This window comes from Staurois parvus, unplaced genomic scaffold, assembly GCF_062004578.1.
Source record: "Staurois parvus isolate SC_StPar_1 unplaced genomic scaffold, SC_StPar_1.0 ptg000636l, whole genome shotgun sequence".
In the NCBI taxonomy this organism is placed as follows: Eukaryota; Metazoa; Chordata; class Amphibia; order Anura; family Ranidae; genus Staurois; species Staurois parvus.
Genome location: NW_028318432.1, coordinates 1999564 through 2019491, shown reverse-complemented (window position 1 = coordinate 2019491; position 19928 = coordinate 1999564). Strand labels below are relative to the sequence as shown.

Below are 19928 nucleotides of genomic sequence, written 5' to 3'. Positions count from 1 at the left end.
CAATTTGTCTTTAAAAACAAGAAATAATCCACCAAGTAGTAATTGTGATATGTATAGTTCTACTAATGAATGCCAAAGCTGCAAAATTGGGCTTGGGCATTAAGGTTTGTTTTGATCTTGGTCCTGTGACTAGGAAATAAGTTGTAGCTAGATTTCTGTGCTAAGGGGCAAACGCTTCCCCTCCCCCCATGTCCTTTATTCCACACTAACAGCTGGAGCTCTCCAAATGGCAAAGCTTCAGGCTCCCTAGTTGAGTGGGCAGGGGGTATGGAATCTGCAGAGGCCATTGCTTTCACAAAGCAGTTTACACACCAGGGCTTGGTCACAGGACTGAAACTGCTGTAGATTTCTTACTCAAATAAACGTTTATAATAGGATTTGCAGCACTCTGGGTTTCAAACATCTTTTTCTAAAAAGGTACAGTTGGCCTTTAACCACTTGCCTACCAAGGAAATTTATTTTTGCAAGTAAAACCTGCATACATGTTAAAAACCTGCAAAAATTACCTAGAACCCCCAAACATAATTTTCTGAAAGCAGCGGCCCTGGAGAATAAAATGGTGGCTGTTGAAATTTTGTTTTAATAAATAATTCTTATTAAATTTCATAAGAAGCATCTTGTACAAAATACATCAAAATCTCTGTAAATAGCTGCACACAGGCGGACAAACAGTATTACAGTGTCTAACGGTCAGTAGTCATATCAGCAGTGTATGGAGAAACTTCAATGTAAAGGATGCAACCCTGGACCAAAAATGTTACAATTAACCAAATAACTCCTCTCTACAAGCAGTCATTAACAAACAATATGACTGTCTACACCAAAGGCAGAGTACTAGAAGCAATGTCTTATTAACAATGAAGAACAGAGAAGAAGAAAAAGAAAGGTAGTAAGAGAGAGATCTAGGACTCTCCACTCTCCGGAAGCTACTCGCTCCTTCCAGCTAGGAGGGACCAGAAAACCTCCATAGAAATCGATCACAGGTCCTCAGTAGAATGCCAAAGCTCCCAAACCTTATTGTCTGTGTCAAGGTTATTGGTGAGGGGTGCCGTAAGGGACTGGCTGTTGCAATTTTTATGTCACATGATATTTGTGCAACGGTTTATCAAATGTAAAAAAAAATATAGGGTGAGTGAGCGCAATCTCAAAATAGCAGCTAGCACACAAGGCAATCCTCAACACCAAAAGAAAAAATAATAAAATGGTAAGCAGCGCTAAATAGTAAAGCAAACATCCATATAACCAGAGTGACAGTAAATGGATAAGACGGTGTAAAGCATCAAACATAAATAGTTCCATAAAAGGTAAAGATGAAAGATCAACAGTGCCACAGTGGAAATAAATATATTACAAATCCAGTCAGGCTTGTGGAAGAATCCGTCAGACGCCATTAAACCACCAGGGAGCCACTAACCACCAGGGAACTTCTCTGTTTGACCTGGGCATTGCCTTCTATTTGTGAGTTCCCTAATATACCATTTTGCTGTTTACCCAATAAAGACCTACTTCACCATTATTGCCATTTTACGCTTGGCTCGTTATTTGCGAGCCCCATCAAGGTGGAGCCATCTGGAGGAGTATTATTGGGAGAGGACTTCATTGGACCTGCCGGCGAAACCTGAGATGACCCTGGAGAGTGTTTCTCACCATTCCTGGGGGTCTTACATGGTGACTGGATACAGTCCTGTTTGCTGACCAGGCCCTGATGTCCACCATTATACAATGCTCAGTTTGTATGGCTTTGTGGTAAGCGCATTAATTTACCGGATTCTTCCACAAGCCTGACTGGATTTGTAATATATTTATTTCCACTGTGGCACTGTCGATCTTTCACCTTTACCTTTTATGGAACTATTTATGTTTGATTGATGGTTTACACCGTCTTATCCATTTACTGTCACTCTTGTTATATGGATGTTTGCTTTACTATTTAGCGCTGCATACCATTTTATTATTTTATCAATTGTAAAGTTTCAGGAAAAAATAAAGTGTTAGTGCTTACAAACAATACACAATTTGTGATAAAATATAATGTTGCATGAAATAAATAGATGCTAGACATGCCAAGATCTAAAAATTGTGCATGCATGTCAAATGGCGACAAACTATGGTGCCTAAAATTGTCCATAGGCGATGCTTTAAAAGCCTTTACAGGTTAGTTTAGAGCTGAACGTGAGCTAAGGTGCTAAAATTATTGCTCTCATTCCGACATTTACAGCTATAATTCACATGTGTGACGTAATCACCATTTGCATACCTGACCTACGTGGATTTATGTATGAGCATGAGGGGGGTTAATTTTTTTTTTTTCAGTATTTTTTTTATTTAAATGAAAAAAGTGTAAAAAAAAAACAAAAACAAAAGCACATTAAAGTTTATTGCCATAAGGGGTGAACAAGACCCTTGTGATAGCTTTCAGTAGTGATGGTACCTCCCTGATATCTCCCCAGCCTTTCAAGGCATCTGATGAAACACAGATCGTGTTGTACAGCCATGGATAACAGCACTGAAACCGGAAATGACAAAATCCTCGTTGCTTACAGCAGTAAGGGGTGGGGGGTGAATACTGTATCAGATTAACAGGAAATAAGTGTCACCAGATAAAAATAGCTCTATCCCAGTGACAAGCTGCATCATAGGTGTCATTTTTGCTTTTGTTCATTGTTTTGGCTGCAGTCAATTTCATTTTCCAGGTGAAGAACAGTTTTCCAGGCTAATAACATTTCAACAATCAGGGCTCATGCACAAGGACACAATTATTATTTTACACAGGATCACTAGGTAGTGGCACCCATGGCCATGTCTTTATTATTATTATTATACAGGATTTATATAGCACCAACAGTTTGCTCAGCACTTACATGTAAACATGCACCAACATATAACGTTCATAGTGTGTGAAATCGGACTGTGGGTGCAGAGGTTTCTTGTTCTGGTTTATGCAGCAAAATGCTGTAGGCCAAAATGCAGTTGTGGGATGGTTGCGCAAACTGTACAATACTGCCGCATTCAGATCCATGAAACAAAAATAAAAAAATAAAACTGTATACAGTACAGATCTGAATGTATCATTGTATGCCTGTGTGCATGAGTCCTAACAGAAAAGGCACTCATCTATGTGACAGTGTCCTTGTCACTTCATGCGACAAGGACTGAGGTTCATCTTACTTCTGTAAACCACTAAATCATCCCATCCCCTAGTAATGGAAAATAACAAATTATTATTATTATTATACAGTATTTATATAGCGCCAAAGGGTTTGCTCAGTGCTGTACATTATAGTGGGGGACAGAACATGAGACAATACAGTAACAAAACAATACACGAGGGGATTGAGGGCCCTGCTCTTTCGAGCTTACAATCTAGGAGGGAGGGAATAGTGGTACAGGAGGAAGTGGCTGAGGGGGATGGAGTGGTAGGAGGAGATCGGCTGTTAGGTGAGGGTGGGGTAGGCTTCCCTGAAGAGATGGGTTTCCAGGGTGCGCCTAAAGGTGAGGAGGGTAGGTGACAGTCTGATGGATTGGGGTAGTGAGTTCCAGAGGATGGGGGAAGTCCTGCAGTTGGGCATGGGAGGAGGAGACCAGGGAGCTAGAAAGTAGGAGGTCTTGTGAGGAGCGAAGAGTACGGGTTGGGTGGTATTTGGGTATCAGGTCAGTGAGGTAGTTTGGGGCAGTGTTATGAATGGCTTTGTATGTCAGTGTTAGTATTTTGAATTTAATGCATTGGGCAATCAGAAGCCAGTGGAGGGAATGACAGAGGGGGGTGGCAGAAGCGGAGCAGTTGGTCAGGTGGATGAGTCTAGCCACTGAGTTCAGGATAGACTGAAGCGGGGATAGCCTGTGTTGGGGTAGGCCAGTGAGAAGGGAGTTGCAGTAGTCCAGACGTGAGATAATAAGGTGAACGAGTTGCTTAGTAGTGTCTGGGGTTAGGAACGTATGTATTTTGGAGATGTTGTGGAGGTGGAGTCTGCATGAGTTTGCCAACGATTGGACATGGGGTTGGAAGGACAGGTTTGAGTCAGACCTGTCTGAAGTCCAGCCGGGGTGACACCCATTGCTCCTTCCATACAAAGTGTAATGGCTGAAATGTAAAACTGGCCACACATTTTTTATCCGTTTAGCCAGCTGCCTAAAAAAAAAAAAAAAAAAAATGAAAAAGAGGATTCTTCTATCCACAAAAATTAGGTAGATGGAGGAATCTCCCTTGCTGGGACACTGGATTCCAACAGCAGCATGTGCCTGTCAGAATGCACTGATTAGCAGTTACTGATCGAGGAAAAATTTCCAGGTCTCTTCAAATTGGAAGGACAGCCACACTGATCGAAATTTGGCCAGTCTGTTGAACCGGCTGAATTTCAATAATTGTCTAGTCAAGCTTTACTGTGTACCAAATTTTCCAATGTACTTGTCTGGGTTTATCTTTTTAACGACTTTTACATTCTTCAGTATGGTTGTCACTTGTTATGAACATTTTCCTACCCTACTTAGGATGGACATATTAGACCCACACAAAGGAAGAAAATCTAGGAGGAAAAAAAAAAAAAAATTCTAGAGATTACATGAAACAAGCTTGCCATTACACACAAATTGTGTAGATTTCTAAACCTGTGTAATATAAGTAACCTGACTCTACCAAGAGCTTCTGCGATTACTAATTGCCTACAAGGCATTTCATAACCATATGACAATGTAAAGCTCTCAACTCGTCTCCCTTTCTCTGCCTTTTGTACTACATGACGCAAGCTGGAGACCCCAGGACGTCACCAGGACTGAATGTTCTCGTTTCTTTAATCTAGCCCATAAAGTTGTAGTTTTTTCGTTTCTGCCAGAAGCTGCATACTAGTTCCAGGGCAAGGCTGACATGTATTGAAATAGTAGGTCAGCTTCACTACTTCAGAACTTGAACTCAGGCGTTTCAAACCTTAAATAGCATACTTTTGCTTGTGACCAACTCCCTGAATTATCTCAAGGTTTTGTAGCACATACCACACAGCACCGCCAGCAGCTTCATGAAAACCTGAGCAGAGACTTCATCTGACTGCATGCAACCACCGTTCGGATGACAATTCTTCATCAAGCTCAGGTTAGGTTTTTTAATCTGGATGATGCCAATAGGGACACCCATGGCCAATTAAGTAGGAATTGGACAAAACTTGAGCTGCATATGCTTGTGAAGAAATAAAATGGGTTTTCACAGTTATGCAACACCAATGTAAGACCAACTTTAATATAATAGGGGATTCACAACATGTAGTCTTGCCTCTCTACCCGCCACTTCAATGCATTTCACCCCACAAAAGGGATTAATCACTGAGACAAGGGTGGCTCACAAAAGTATATTTATATACAAAATTAAAACACAATCACAAACAAATGTGCTAATTATCCTCAAAAGAGCTTGCCTTCCTCATTGACTAGCTCTGAACAAGGGGGCCCATAACTCTATATAGTGGTGGATCAACTATACCCACAAATAGACATTGCACTGTAAAACTCACAGCAAGTTTCAAAGTGACAGGCAAGTGAACGTGTCATTGCACTGATATTAATACACCTATTATAAATAATATCCTTAAATCTCAAGAAGGGCTGTAGAATACAGATCATGGAAATTAGATTTAAGCTTTTAATCTGAAAAAGCCAGTTGACTGGTAGCTGCTGATCCTCTGGCTTTAATACTTTGAGTTGCTGACTTGCAACTAATACCGATTAAGAAACGCATGTCTGCATTTTGGTTCTTGGCTAAGGAACTCAAAGTTTTGAAATCAGCAGCTCTGTTTGACAGCCAGGTAACTAGCATTTTAAAATTGAGGCCAACAACTGTCACTGTACCTCTCTACTGACAGACTCATTTTGAAAAGGTTTGTTTTTCAGAGAAGTTGGCAGTTAGCTTAAAGTGACATTAGGGCTCGTTCACACCACATGTGCATTTAAACTGATGTGCAGATTTCACTTGCAGAGACATCAAATTACATAAGTTTTCATGCACGCTTCAATGAGATATATACATATTGCAGATTCCTACACAGAAGAAATCTGCATGTGATACTAGTGTTGTGGTGTGAACACAACTAATTTTGTTAAGCCCTTGCAGAACGCGTTCAGAAAAACTGACGTCTCTGTGCATGGGGTGAACGAGCCCTTTAAGGCAATTTTTAAAAATACATATACTTACCTGCTCTGTGTATTGGATTTGCAGAGAAAAGACAAGGCATGTACAAAACAGCCTGAGCACACACAATCTGAGATTACACAGACAGTTTTAAAACATCATTCATTAAATGCGGAGTTACATCCGGACAGAAAACTCTTTCTGGCCTTAGCGCAGCACCAATGCCAAACTTACATTATTAAAACATAAAAGGCAACCATGTTAAATTTCTATGTGTGCGTCGTTTATCCAGCAGCACAGCAAATAGTATGGCGACTGAAGCAGCAATACGGCTATATCATCACTGCACGTCTCCCAAATCTTACTCAAGAAAAAAAAAAAAAAAGGAAAAAAAAAAACAAAAAAACACAGCATAACACTGAAGTGTTCTAAAATACCTAACCCACAAAAAAAACTTCCAAGTAAGATTTTTTAAGAAACATGCACTTTAAAGTGGAAGTAACGTGTCAAAAAAAAAAAGCTTTCCCCCTGCAAGGCAATGTCATAATGTTCTAATATTCATGAATGCATACAAGCACATTATAAAAAAAGACTTACCTTAAAGCAGAACTCGGACATTTTTCACTGCATGGGTTAACTGCTCGTATTGTCCGGGGGCATGCACAGAGAGGCTTTACTTACTGGATCCTTTAGAAAACAGCGCTCCCCCATTTCTGGTAATGGATTGTTCCTGCCTTCCTCACATCCGGTCTATTGGCATGATGACGTCAGGAACAGTCCCATGCACAAGACCGTGGGGGGGCAGGAGCTTGCACTGGGAGGATCGGTATATTAGTCAAGTATATCACCAGTTTCCTTAACCCTAGACAAAAAACAAGCAGTTAACCCATGCAGTGCACAGTGGGTACAGCCCCATTGCATGGAAGAAAACATTTCCCTGGAATTCTTCTTTAAAACAAAGACCTCCCGTGGCATGCTGTCACCACTGACAGGGCTTCCATCTTCACCCGGTCCTCTTCTGGGTCCGTGGGCTCCAGACGTTTGAAGGGCCGAGCCGTGATGACGTCACTCCAGCAACACAGCTCTCTCAATGGACAGCATGTTGTCTATTGAGAGCGCAGTGCGCATGCACTAACATCACTGGCTGCTACACAAGTACATATCTCCTAAACGGTGCATGTTTAGGAGATATTTACAGTATGTACATATAATCCTTATCATAGGCTTTCCTGTAAGTACAAGATAACAAATGAGTGTCCTTGCTGCTTTAAAGATGGTAAAGTCTTCTACAATGCAGATTTTGACACTGCCAACAATATCTAGTTGGCAGATATCATTTGCTTTAACAAACTTTTTTTTTAGCTCAGCAGTCCAGCAATGAAAGTTTAACATCAGCACATACTGACAGCATGGGAAAGGACCACAGGTTTTGAAATCAATCCTACATTTTAAGAAATTATACCTTTTATTAAAGCATTAGCATAATTCAGCATGTTCTAAGATCTCAAACACTAGAGAAAACAAGAGATAAAATCTGACTTGAAAGGCTATGATGCGGGCTTAAAACCTATGCTGTGCATCACAAGCTTGTAATAAGCAGAAGCGGGCTTTTTTTCTCAGTTTGTAACAAACCTCGTGAGCTAGCATTCTGTAGAGTTCTTCTTTAGTGATAGAAAGTCGCTCTCTGTCTGTGCTGTCCACAACCAGGATAATAAACTGTGGAGACAAAACAGTTTGTTTTGTTTGTTTTTTTAAACTAGAAATGGTTAGCTACACATGATCAAATAATTCATTTAGTAAACTACTTTCATAAAGGAATAAAGTTCAAGCCTCCAAGCTAATAAATACACTAAGCAACATTAAATTGTAAGTAATCAGTTTGTGCTGTTAGATCAACTACTGTACCAATCACCTCCACAGTTCAGCACTAGAACACCTGAATTTGCAAAGGAAACAAATAATTTTTAATGCTGATATTTGCATAGGCGAACACCCTCTGGGGAGAATAGCAGGAGAGGGTGTGCCTATTACCACAAACCCCTTTTTCCAGAATACTCAATGCCACGAGGCAGCAAAATCAGCACAGCACACATAGCAGGCCTGTGTCCCTTTTGTCAACTAGATAAACAGAAGTGGAGTCCAAGGATAAATGCCTACTGACAATCCTATCAAGTCTGGAAAAGTTTGCCCTAGGAGTAAGATATCCCATATCAGGATACCTGACCTCAGAAGCCTCAAATGAACTTAGAGACTACAAAAAAATTAGGGAGCAGAAAAGGCAATTTGTGCCAAGAGCTCCCCCAGAAAGCAAGTTCTTTCAAATCTATACAAGTACACTGTTAGTGGGTACATAGGATAACCCTTGCTGAGGCCAATTTCAGCAGATGCCAAAGTGTTTTGGCTTAAATTAAATAATTTCACTGCAACCGAAGTCTTCAAGTGACCTCTCCCACTTCATGTGGCATAATTCCTCAAGCTGTGCCAGTTGGTGGTCTAGGCCTAGGGAAGCCGTGTGGGACCTTGTGGCATAAGAACATAGAAAAAAAAAAAGGCTGGAACGCAATGTCTGCAGTAGAGGTTGCTGCTATTAGAATCTGAAGAGGAATTGATGTAACTGGCATCAACTGTGGAGATATTGTGGCTATTCTGCATCAGTGAGGGCAGTATGGAGAATCAGGGTTAAGCCACACATGCACCCATAGACATAGTTGTTGCTGTAATCTTCATTCACTATAGCAGGTTTTTCCTCCATGAAGGAAACAATCATCTGTCGGTACCTGGCCATGTGATCCTAATATTTTCAGATCCAAATCAGAGTCTGAGACAGTTTTAAGTACCAGGGAATGTACAAATTCCTCACTGACAAGGTCCTTGTGGATTAGAGAGGAGTGGTTTACCAAGAAAAAAATACTAAGCAGCGTAAAATCAAAGCTGTACTTGTTCAATATAGCACACCATTTTGAATGGAATTTAGTGTCTGTCCTGCCAATGGTAGGAATATTTCTAATCCTAAAGTCTAAGTAAGTGGCTGTGCTGAAAGTATCCACTCAGATTTTGGCCATGTAACAGCAAGTCCACTCATGTTCAAAGTGTGCATTAAATATACTGTAGGAATCTAGCAGTACACTAAATACAATGAGGTCAGTAGTAACAAAGCAATGAAGAAGAATCCACGGGTATAGGAATGTGCCCTTTGAGGACACTTACAAATAAGAGGAAAAAAAAAACAAACAAACAAAAAAAAAAAAAGAAGAGCAAGTTATTCAGAGCTCCTGCACAGGTCTGCAATCTGTTGTTCAATGATTTACTAAAAAAATTAAAAATATCAGAGGCTTAAGATAAAATGTCCTTACATTAAAGTACCTTGGTGAAATTGTGAAAGTGAGTAAAACAATTTGTCTGATTTAGTGTTAGGTGGAGCCATATTGGCAGTCATGGAAATATAAACAATTCCAGCACTTATTGTGACAATTTTCATTCTGAGTTTTCTGGGCTGGATATTTTCCAGTAATTGTGTGCTGGCAATTTTCCAAGTACAACAAGCCAACTGTGTACAAGACATTTAAGAGTAACCAAAGCTTTTCCTATTTTAAGCATATATTACAGCTGTGTGAGAAGTCAGGTTGACATATTTGTTGAAAAAAAAAAAAAAGAAACTTTGATTCTGAAATCAGAAGCATGTGTTGGGTAAAAGTAGACGGATTAACAACAGGAAGGGTCCCCTTTAAGGCTGGTCCATTGTCAAAAACCTACTTCCCCCATCCCTCAGATAAGCTGCCACTAAACGGTTTTCCTGTGACTACCCTCTTTACACCTCCATGAAGCTGCAAGCTTCAGTGAGCCTATCCATTAGGTTTATGCCCCAGTGCCTTTTTACCTACCCATTTTTCAGCTATGGCAGCCGAAGTTCCCCCTCTGGATGCACATCTCCTTCTGAAGTGGGCCATCCATGAAAACAGAACGACCACTTAAAGGCCAAGTTCACTTTTGTAATAGCAATAAATACACTTTTTTGCAAAGAAAAAAAGTGCACTGTCTTTAGGAACCTGCAGAACATTGCACAGATCTTGGGTGCAATGTCAGGCTCCTGCAGACTCTCAGTACAGCAGTCTGCCCATACCACCAGACAGTTACTGAAGAGCAGGAAGAATTAATGAACTATGAAGGCGCTCTCCAGTGCCATCACAGTTCATCAACAACTACAAGCCACGGTGGTAGACAGGACTCATAGTTCGTTCATTCATTCACAGAACTCAATGAATGACGTGGCTATGTGGGCAGGGCCCTGCACAGCCATGCTGTCTTTAAAATTGTGAAAGTGGGTACGGGGAGAGGATCCTAACCTGCTGATTCTGCAGGGCTAATGCTTTTGTAACTTGTTACTAAAAGGTGAACTGATCCTATAGAAGATGTGTGTGTACGTTACACACTCCATGTCCACCAGTTAAAAAAAAAAAAAAAAACATAATTTGAGCTTGGATCATTCTCTATGTTTCTACGACTGTAGTATACAGATTTTAATATCAAGTTAAGGCAGGCTAGATTATCTACTACAAAGACTTAATAGCACTAAATATGAAGAAAAAGTCATATGGATTACATGGTCTTTAATAAATCAGACTAGAACTGTGGAATTTAAAACAAATTATGTAGCCCTGCAAAGCAGATAGCATAGATCGCATATATATTAAAGTATATTTAACTGATGATATGATACTCAGAGCATACTGGCTCCCCTCTTTACAAGCTCCTCTCCAGGTCAGAAGAGTTTGGAGTATATTTCTGCAAGAAAAGGGACTTACGGGGCTATCATACTCATAACATTGAGCCGTTATTTACTACCCTAAAGGCCCACACGCAATCCAGGGCAAGACTTCTACTGGGGGCTATGGGGAGAATTAACCTGGTTATAAAAAGGATCCTGCTGCCCAAATTTCTGTATGTTTTGGCATTCCTCTGTATTATTACCCTTGAAAATCTTTAAAAACACTTGAAGGTATTCTTTTAATTCATTTATCTGGGGTTCTAGTAGGCACAACCTCCCTTGGCTCACAATTAAAAATCATACCACTATGGGTGGTGTGGCCCTCCCCAATTTTCATTCCTACTATTTGGCAGCACAATGATCCCATTTTTACCACCTAGAAACGTCTGAAGCTGCTCGTTACCAGGCCTTCGTTTACAGGCAACTGGGTTGTATAGCATTCTCAAACCGGACAAGTGGCTTTAAGCGGAAGTGGGCAGGTAGGTGCCCCTGCGGCACTCCAATCTCTGCTACATCATCACAGATGCATCTTGGGGCTGGCTCTCAGGGGAGTGAATGCCCTTCCCTACCAATCACACGGTCTCATTTGGCATAACCTCCAGTTAACTGAACTCATCTCTATCCCCAACCCTGAGTTATGGACCTCTAAAGGGGTCATATATCTATACCAGGTACTTACGACCTCTGGGCCAAAGGCATTCAAAAGCTTGAGAGGAATTTGAACTTCCAAACCATATGTTCTTTAGATATTTGCAGCTACGGCATGCTCTGCAGGTCCAATTTCCTGCTCAGGCCCACTCTTTTCCGTCCTTTTCCCTGCTAGGGAACGCAGGGATGAGTTACTGGAAGGCGCTAAACTAGTTTCACCAAGACTACCAGATAAACTTACTCTGCTTTATATAGCACACCGAGCTTACCTAACTGCACTTAAGTTTCTAGATTTCGCCTGTAGCAGAGCCCTCTGTGCCCCAGCTGCTCAGGGGATACAGGTACATTTTTCCCATCTAATATGGTCCTGTACAGTTACTTAGACATATTGGGAATAAATTATCAAGTTCTTGCAGGACTATATGGGCTCTCCCCTTCAACTAGATCCTAAATCATGTCTGCTGGGCCTCCTTCTGGACCTAGAAGGATATGTTTTTTTATGACCTTCTTGCATGAAACACTCTTTAATGCTCGGAAACTAGTGGCGTGCCATTGGATGCAGGCTTTGCCTCCTGCGCTTCAAGCTTGATTGACAGAAGTCAACTCGACACCCCCTTATTAGAAATTGATTTACACAGGGGCTGTCCCATTAGGTACAATAAAATCTGGGATAGGTGGCTCAACATGCCAAACACTTGTGTGACTTAACCGAGTCAGGAAATTTGGGTCTAACTGTCCAGTTCTGCCTAACAGTATTTCTCCATTTACATGAACCCTTGCATGGGGAGACTGATTTTATTATACTTTCATTCCTAGTTTAATGTACCTACTATCTGTTACTTGTCCAAAAAATGCTTACTCTGTATATTTCGGCTGTGACCGGTGTATCATTTAATGTACTATGACATGCAACTATACTGAACTTTTTTGTAAAAAAAAAAACAACACAAGTATATTTATCTGCCCTGATGTACATAGAACATTTTTTAAAATATTTACACATACTGAGAGGTGGTATTACCTCTGTGTTGGAATAGTAGGTGTTCCAGGAGGATCGCAGGGATTCTTGGCCTCCAATGTCCCACATCAAGAAGTGGGTATTCTTTACAACGATTTCTTCTACATTACTTCCTATAGTTGGAGATGTATGAACCACTTCATTCATTAAGCTGCAATGAAAACAGAAATTTAGAGGAAACCATTCCGAGAACCTGCAAAAGGTGAAGAACCAAGAAGAAAAGAATAAAAATGATTATACTGTTTTTAAACAGAGAAATGTTGCGATCTAAATATGAATGATTAACCGTTTTCTCTCAATTTATCTGAGGGCCGGTTCACACACTAGGAACTGCAAGTGAATTGCACAGGAACACTGTGCCGTTCCTGTGCAATTAAAATGCAGTGAGATTCCAGCCCATTCATTTTGAATGTGCTGAAATCACACAACACCAAAAGTAGCGCATGCAGTACTTTTGGAAAAGCACTCTAACTGAATTGCATAATACTTTTGTATTTTGCAATTTGGTGCCGATAAATGCATTGAGTTTAAAACCTGCATTTGGAGTGTCATTAACATAACATTGACACCCACTACAGATCGCAAATGGAGTGAGTTTTGAATGTGGTGTGAAAAATGTGCACAGAACACAGGGTTTTCCATACCACGTTCTCATGTGAACCAGCCCTAAGACCTCGTAAGAGCACTTAAATGTAAACACCTATGCGAGGGCCATGTTTGACCACATGGGGAGGCACAGGGACCCTCACCCACACGGATGTCAAACTGGGAGTAGCGGCAGTGTGCCACTTGATATGAATGGGACTGCCTACATAGATGCACAAAATACCTATGCATTCCCACATAGGCAGCGCCATTCATTTCAATTGGGAGGCAGTGGCGGCGGACACAGCTGTTATTCCCAATTTGACATCAGCTTGGGTGTGGTTTCCTGTGCATACCCATGCAGGTCCCCAAATGCGGGGGCACCCACACAGATGTCAAATTGTATGTGTATTAAATTGCACCTTACCAATTTTTAGTTGTGTTGGCTGCCTTAGTTTTTCCTTCATTTCACCGTGTGGCTCATCTAGTGATTTAATACCACTTTAAGAAGCCCATGTGAATAAGGCCCAAAACAAAACACAGGGGTGTGAAAATTTACACAAAAAAAAAAAAAAAAAAACACCAACCTTGTCCAATCTACTTGTCCTGATTTAAATTCCCCCCTCCCCCCAGAAAGGAAACTACGAAGGGTTGATGTTTATTAGGCAGAGGTACTTTTAGGAATGTCTGGGGCTTTTAAAAATGAAACAGGCTTTATGGTGACTTAAACTTTTCTTTTTTTTAATTTTTACAGACAATTTCCTAGAACCCCCAAACGTTATATATATATATATTTTTTTTTTTTAACATTCCTTGTGACAGCAATAGGCAATGACAGGTACTCCTTATGGAGAGATCTGGGGTCAGACCCCAGATCCCTTCTCTGCCCTTAAAAGCATTTGATCACACAAATCGAGTGATCAAATGCTTTCCATTTCTAAAAATGGTGCAGGGGAAACCAATGGTGATGTACACTCATTGCTTCCTTTTTTTCTAAAAAAAAAAAAAAAAAAAAAAAAAAAAAAAAAAAGTGTTAAATGGGGGGAGGGGGCAATGTGCTCATTTCTAATGTGGGAGAGAGGGGGGACATTTAGGATTAGGGGAGAGAGAGGAGGAACATTGGGGATAAGTGGGAGAAGAGGGGGACAATTGGGAGAAGAGGGGGCATTGGGGTTTAGTGAGGGGAGGAAAATTGGAGAGAAATGGGGGAGAAGGGACATTTGGGATAGGTGGGGGAGGGGGCAGAAGGGACATTTGGGATTACTAGGGAAGGTGGGGCATTGGGGAGAAGTGGGAGAGGAGGGAGGACACTGGGGAGAAGTGGAGGGGAGAGGGGGACATTGGGGATAAGTGAAGGGGAGAGGGAGGACATTTTGGATAAGTGGGGGCATTGGGCGATTAGTGGAGAAGGTTACATTTTAGAAAAGTGGGGGGTGACATTGGAGATAAGTGGGGTGGGGGATGATGCAGTGTGTGACCGATGTGAGTGTACTGCACATACTGATTATTACATATCCCAGTGCATTTGGTAAGGAAGATTCCAGATGTCCATTACAGGTGGGGTACAGCAGCACACCCATTCCTGGAACTCTGAGCAGTATGCTGCACAGAATGGAGGTGGCTCAGTGTCCTGGGACTGACAGCTAATAGGAAGAAGTCAGGAAAGTATGTGTGCATGTCCTTCGGAGAGAGAAGCAAAGCTCACAGTTCTGGCTTTTAATTGCAGAAGATTGCTAGCTGCAATAGAGTACGGGACTACGGCAGGCTGTAATATGATACATTAGAGAAGATAAAAAGGGATGTTTGTTAGGAAATAGAAGTCTCTTTTGTGTCCTCGTTCATAACTGCAACTGCAATGAAGGAAAATATCAGTCCCCTGCCCTCTCCTCTGCTGTCATGGGCCGAGCAGTGAGGGTTTGGTGCTGCTGAACTAGAAGCCAGGCTTCTCTGTCTTCAGTTTCTGCTAGCGCCGGAGTAGCCATCAGCAGGGCTAAATGGAGAACAAAACTTCTAGCCCAGCTCCCAGAACTGCATGTCCCGAGCATCAGGCGATAGGAATAAACACCCCTGGAACAGATATGTAAATTAGCCGATATTTTTCTAACACATAGGATTTAAACAGTGATACAGAGACAGCAGGTCACGTATCTACTATAACTGACTATGGTAGTGGAAATTTGAGGAGGTGGCACGAAATACTTACAACTGGTAAAGAATAGTTGTCTTTCCTGCATTATCAAGTCCAACAATGATTACCTTGTGCTCTGTAGAAGAAAATAAAAAAACAAAAATGTTAATTTCTTTTAGCACAAAAGCGAGAACCATTAGTCTACCGAATCGATCTACCAAATGCTTTATATCACTGTAAAAGGAAGCATGTCCAGGCGGTGGTGTACAATAAACAGTCACAGGAGACCGGTAGCCAAATCACATAAATGTGGATTAATTCCTAAAGATTTATTGGAAAATTATCTGACCAACTGAATAAACCCAAAGAGAGGCTATAAAACAAAAAACACTTTCTGTGCTGTTCCCCTCATATTTGTTATTTAACTGTGCATTGTATCACCAATTCTTATTTCACCATGTTTGTTTCTATGTCTTGATCTGTTGCTGCCATCTGCTGGCCAGAATTTGCATGCTGCATGCCTCTGTTATAGCTAGTAAGTTTTTCCTCTGCTGGGTGTGGTTTTAGGCAAGCCTTGGTCCTGGTCACTTCCTGCAGCCATTTTATCTGCTATATAGCTGTGTGACAGGACATTCAATACCCTGGGCTTGTGAAGGCATCAGTTTTTGACCAGCAGTTAGCCTCAGGAAAGATATCACAGGACAGCATCAATACCTCTACTACCTTACAGTATTGTATCACTGTTTGTCGCTGTATTTTGGACCAAATAAACCCACGCTGATTTCATTCCCGTGTATACGTTTGGATCCATCTAACCTGAACATCTGCCGGTCCGGTCTGCTCCACTGCTTGGATACGAAGGTAGGAAGTTACACAGCCATTATCAGTTATACCTTCATTCGCCTTCATGTGGGGACAGAACAGTCAAAAACTGCCTTAAAGTCCATACCCCGCTACAGATTCCCTCAGAGTCCAGTACCACACTCAGGAATCTCCCTAGCAACAGGCCCACTTGCAGCAAATCTGCCCGGCTACAGTGCATGTTCCACAAGCCTATGCGGAAGCACTGCACATACGCAGTATCTATACTCTCGCCTGGAAGTCCTCCAAGCCATTCCTAAAGTCCTATATTAACTTTTGCTCGCATAATAGAAGTACTGTTTATGCACGTTCCTTACACTGCCGTGGCCGCCGCAAAACCCCGCAATTCATTCTAAATATCTTAGAAATATTGTCAAGGTGCCCTATCGGAGCTGTACTGCGATTTTCAGCCCCCAATTCAAAAGTTCATTTTCTTAAAGAGACAGCGCACCTTAAGTCAAAATGGCCGAAAAGGACTTTGCACAGTTCCCCAGTGATGAAATAAAGCAAATGCAACCTGATACTGATCATCATGAAGGGCAGGGAACAGAATCCACACTTCCAGCAGAACAAGTCGTGCGACCAAGACGCTCTCTCAAACCGACGGTAAAGGTCACTGAAAATTATCACACCACGAAAGATGAGCTATGTGATAACCTGGAGGAGCAATGGGAACGAGTTTCCTCCCTCATGTCCGGACTTAAATCCTCCTCAGGTGATGCCACAAGCTTACAAGTTGCCATCGGGCGGCTGGACACAGCTCAAGAAAGATACAAGAGACTGTCCACAAGGTATATAACCTTTCTAAAAGACTCCAATATCGATGAAGCCCTATCAGAACTGAGCAAGGCAGAATCAATAGCCAGACAAAGAGACGTCATGGTGCTGGATGTTAAAGGTAAAGCGGAACTCCGTATCTCTCATTTGCAAGAAACTAGATCACACAGATCAAATTCATCTAAACATTCCTCTCGGTCATACAAATCATCGTGCTCAAGAAGCTCAGCCTTGAGCGACAGATTACTAGAGGCCCGCATAAACGCAGAGCAATCCAAAGCGAGACGCTCCTTCACAGAAAAGGAAGCTCTTGCAAGAGCAGAGGCAGAGGCCAAGAGGGCAGAAGCAGAGGCAGAGGCCAAGAGGGCAGAAGCAGAGGCAGAGGCCAAGAGGGCAGAAGCAGAGGCAGAGGCCAAGAGGGCAGAAGCAGAGGCAGAGGTCAAGAGGGCAGAAGCAGAGGCAGAGGCCAAGAGGGCACAGGCAGAAGCAGAGGCCAAGAGGGCAGAAGCGGAAGCAGAGGCTCGAATAAAGATTTTCGAATCAGAGATGCAGGAGGAAATTGCATTAGCTAAAGTAAGATTACTCGAGCAAGCATTGAGCCAAGGTCTTGATCCAGTCTGCTCGCTACCACAGGAGATAGATGATCCAGTTGATCGCACCAGTGACTATGTACTGAATCAGTTATCTGCGCCACCCCCAGTTTGTAGTACCGTCCAAGCCGACAACACTGAAACCTCCAAGTCAGCTCTACCTGCGGTACCAGTGCCACCCACAGCACCCGAGCAACCTAATAACCGTTACCCGGATGTGCCCTCTCAAAGACGGTTGTTACAGAAAGATCGCTATCAGGCGTTTTCTGGCCTACCTCCACAGCTCAAGCAGCAGTCATCACAATATACAGAGGCTAAACGAAAGCTTAACCCTGCAGCTACATCATTCTACCCGGAAGCATCTCACCCTTTCACGCCAGGCAGCCCATACGCCCCAGGGGCATCACAAGTTGTCATGGCAACAAGCAGTGAGAAATCAGATATGTCTGAGTTTGCCAGGTTTATGGTGAGCAGAGAGCTAATCAACACCAGTCTCTCAAAATTTGATGACCGTGCAGAGAGCTACAGAGCTTGGAAGGCAACCTTCAAGGCCGCCATCGCTAACCTCAACCTAACCGCAGAGCAGGAGTTTGACCTCTTGATCAAATGGCTGGGCCCAGGCTCCACAAATCGCGTCAAGAGCCTCAGAACTGTCTACATGGGACAAGCAGAAGCAGGTCTCGCTGCCGCCTGGCAGAGACTTGAACGTACCTTCGGCAGTGCAGAAGCAATAGAGAAGGCCCTATTCAAGAGACTGCAGAACGTTCCAAGGATCAATCTCAAGGATGTCCAGAAGCTTCAAGATTTAAGTGATCTGCTCATGGAACTGGAGCTTGCCAAGGGTGACCCTCGTCTGTCCGGGCTGTGCTACCTGGATACAGCTCATGGAGTGAACCCAATTGTCGTGAAGCTACCATACAGTCTGCAAGAAAAGTGGGCGGCATCAGTCTCAAGGTACAAAAGAGAGCATGACATCACCTTTCCCCCATTTATTCACTTCTGTAGGTTTATCGATGAACAGTCCCAGATGAGGAATGATCCCAGCCTCGACTTCCTGGAGCTCAACACTACAGCTTCAGCAACATCATCATCAAGGTATGAAAGCATCACGCATAAACACAGAGACTTCAAGAGCAGCGTGAGTGTTAGAAAGACTAACCTACCATCTCCTGCAGTACCCACGGGTAAACAGTACACTACCTCATCAGGAGATAAGACTTTCAATCGTGAATGTCCCATTCATAAAAAACCACACTCTCTGAACAAATGTAGAGGGTTTAGATCCAAAACCATACAGGAGCGCAAGAAAATCCTCACCGAGCTTGGGGTATGTTTCAGATGCTGCGCTTCATTGGAGCACATGGCTAAGGACTGTAAATCTGTCATCAAGTGTGAGGAGTGTCATAGCGAAAGACATCCCTCAGCTATGCACCCAATCCCACTCTCCAGAGATTCACCCACTGCCATCACCACCAGTCCTGCTCCAAGTCATGGCGGGGAGCCCAAAAATTACGCTAATGCAGCGACTGCTGTTTCCTGCTCATGCTTGGATGTATGTGGGGAGGGCCAGTGCGAGAAATGTTGTGCCCGAATATGCCTGATCAAGGTCTACCCAGAGGGACTACCAGAAAAGGCAGTAAAAATGTATGCCATCATTGATGACCAAAGTAACCGGTCCCTAGCAGGTCCTAAATTCTTTGAAGCCTTTGGAATAAAGGGACCATCCGAACCCTATACCTTAAACACCTGCTCGGGCCGCATAGAGACTAGCGGCAGAAGAGCACAAGGATTCATCGCTTCTCCTGTCAGTGGGGATACGGAAATACCCTTACCGACGCTGATTGAATGTGATCAAATACCCAACCATAGGGATGAGATTCCTACCCCAGAAGCTGCATTTCACCAACCTCACCTAAGGCACCTAGCCAACGTTATCCCACCTATGGACATCAACGCCGAGATTCTACTCCTGCTCGGCAGAGACAATCTAAGGGTACACAAGGTGCGTCAACAGTGTAATGGTCCTGACTATGCGCCATATGCCCAGAGACTGGACTTGGGATGGGTAATCATAGGAAATGTATGCTTAGATCAACCAAAAATCGACTCCTTCAAAACGTACGTGCGTGCAGATGGACGCACAACTTGCATTAAGCCGTGTCCTCATCACTATGAGGTGAAAGAGAAGTCTCCAGGCCTCGTACAACTACCTGACGTCATTACTCCCCTCTTTGCCGACAACTTGGGGAGATCAGTCTTTCATACAACCAAGGATGATGATAAGGTAGCCTTGTCAGTAGAGGACAGAGAATTTGTCAAGATAATGGACAGTGAGTTCTTTAAAGACGAAACCAATCACTGGGTTTCTCCATTACCCTTCCGAGCTACCAGGGTAAGACTCCCGAACAACCGGGAACAAGCTCTGTCTAGATTTAACTCTCTTC

The 19928-nt window shown here is 42.6% G+C and overlaps 1 protein-coding gene across 1 annotated transcript in view; it reads right to left on the bottom strand.

Annotated features, from left to right (window-relative positions):
* The window catches only part of ARL5B (ARF like GTPase 5B), a 44217-nt gene that overhangs the window by 9975 nt on the left and 14314 nt on the right, over nucleotides 1–19928 (bottom strand). The window contains exons 2-4 of the mRNA XM_089693731.1: nucleotides 15332–15392; nucleotides 12547–12694; nucleotides 7745–7828 (exon numbers count right to left, since the gene is read on the bottom strand). Coding sequence (XP_089549857.1) covers nucleotides 7745–7828; nucleotides 12547–12694; nucleotides 15332–15392 — 293 coding nt within the window. The remainder of the gene's footprint in view (nucleotides 1–7744; nucleotides 7829–12546; nucleotides 12695–15331; nucleotides 15393–19928) is intronic.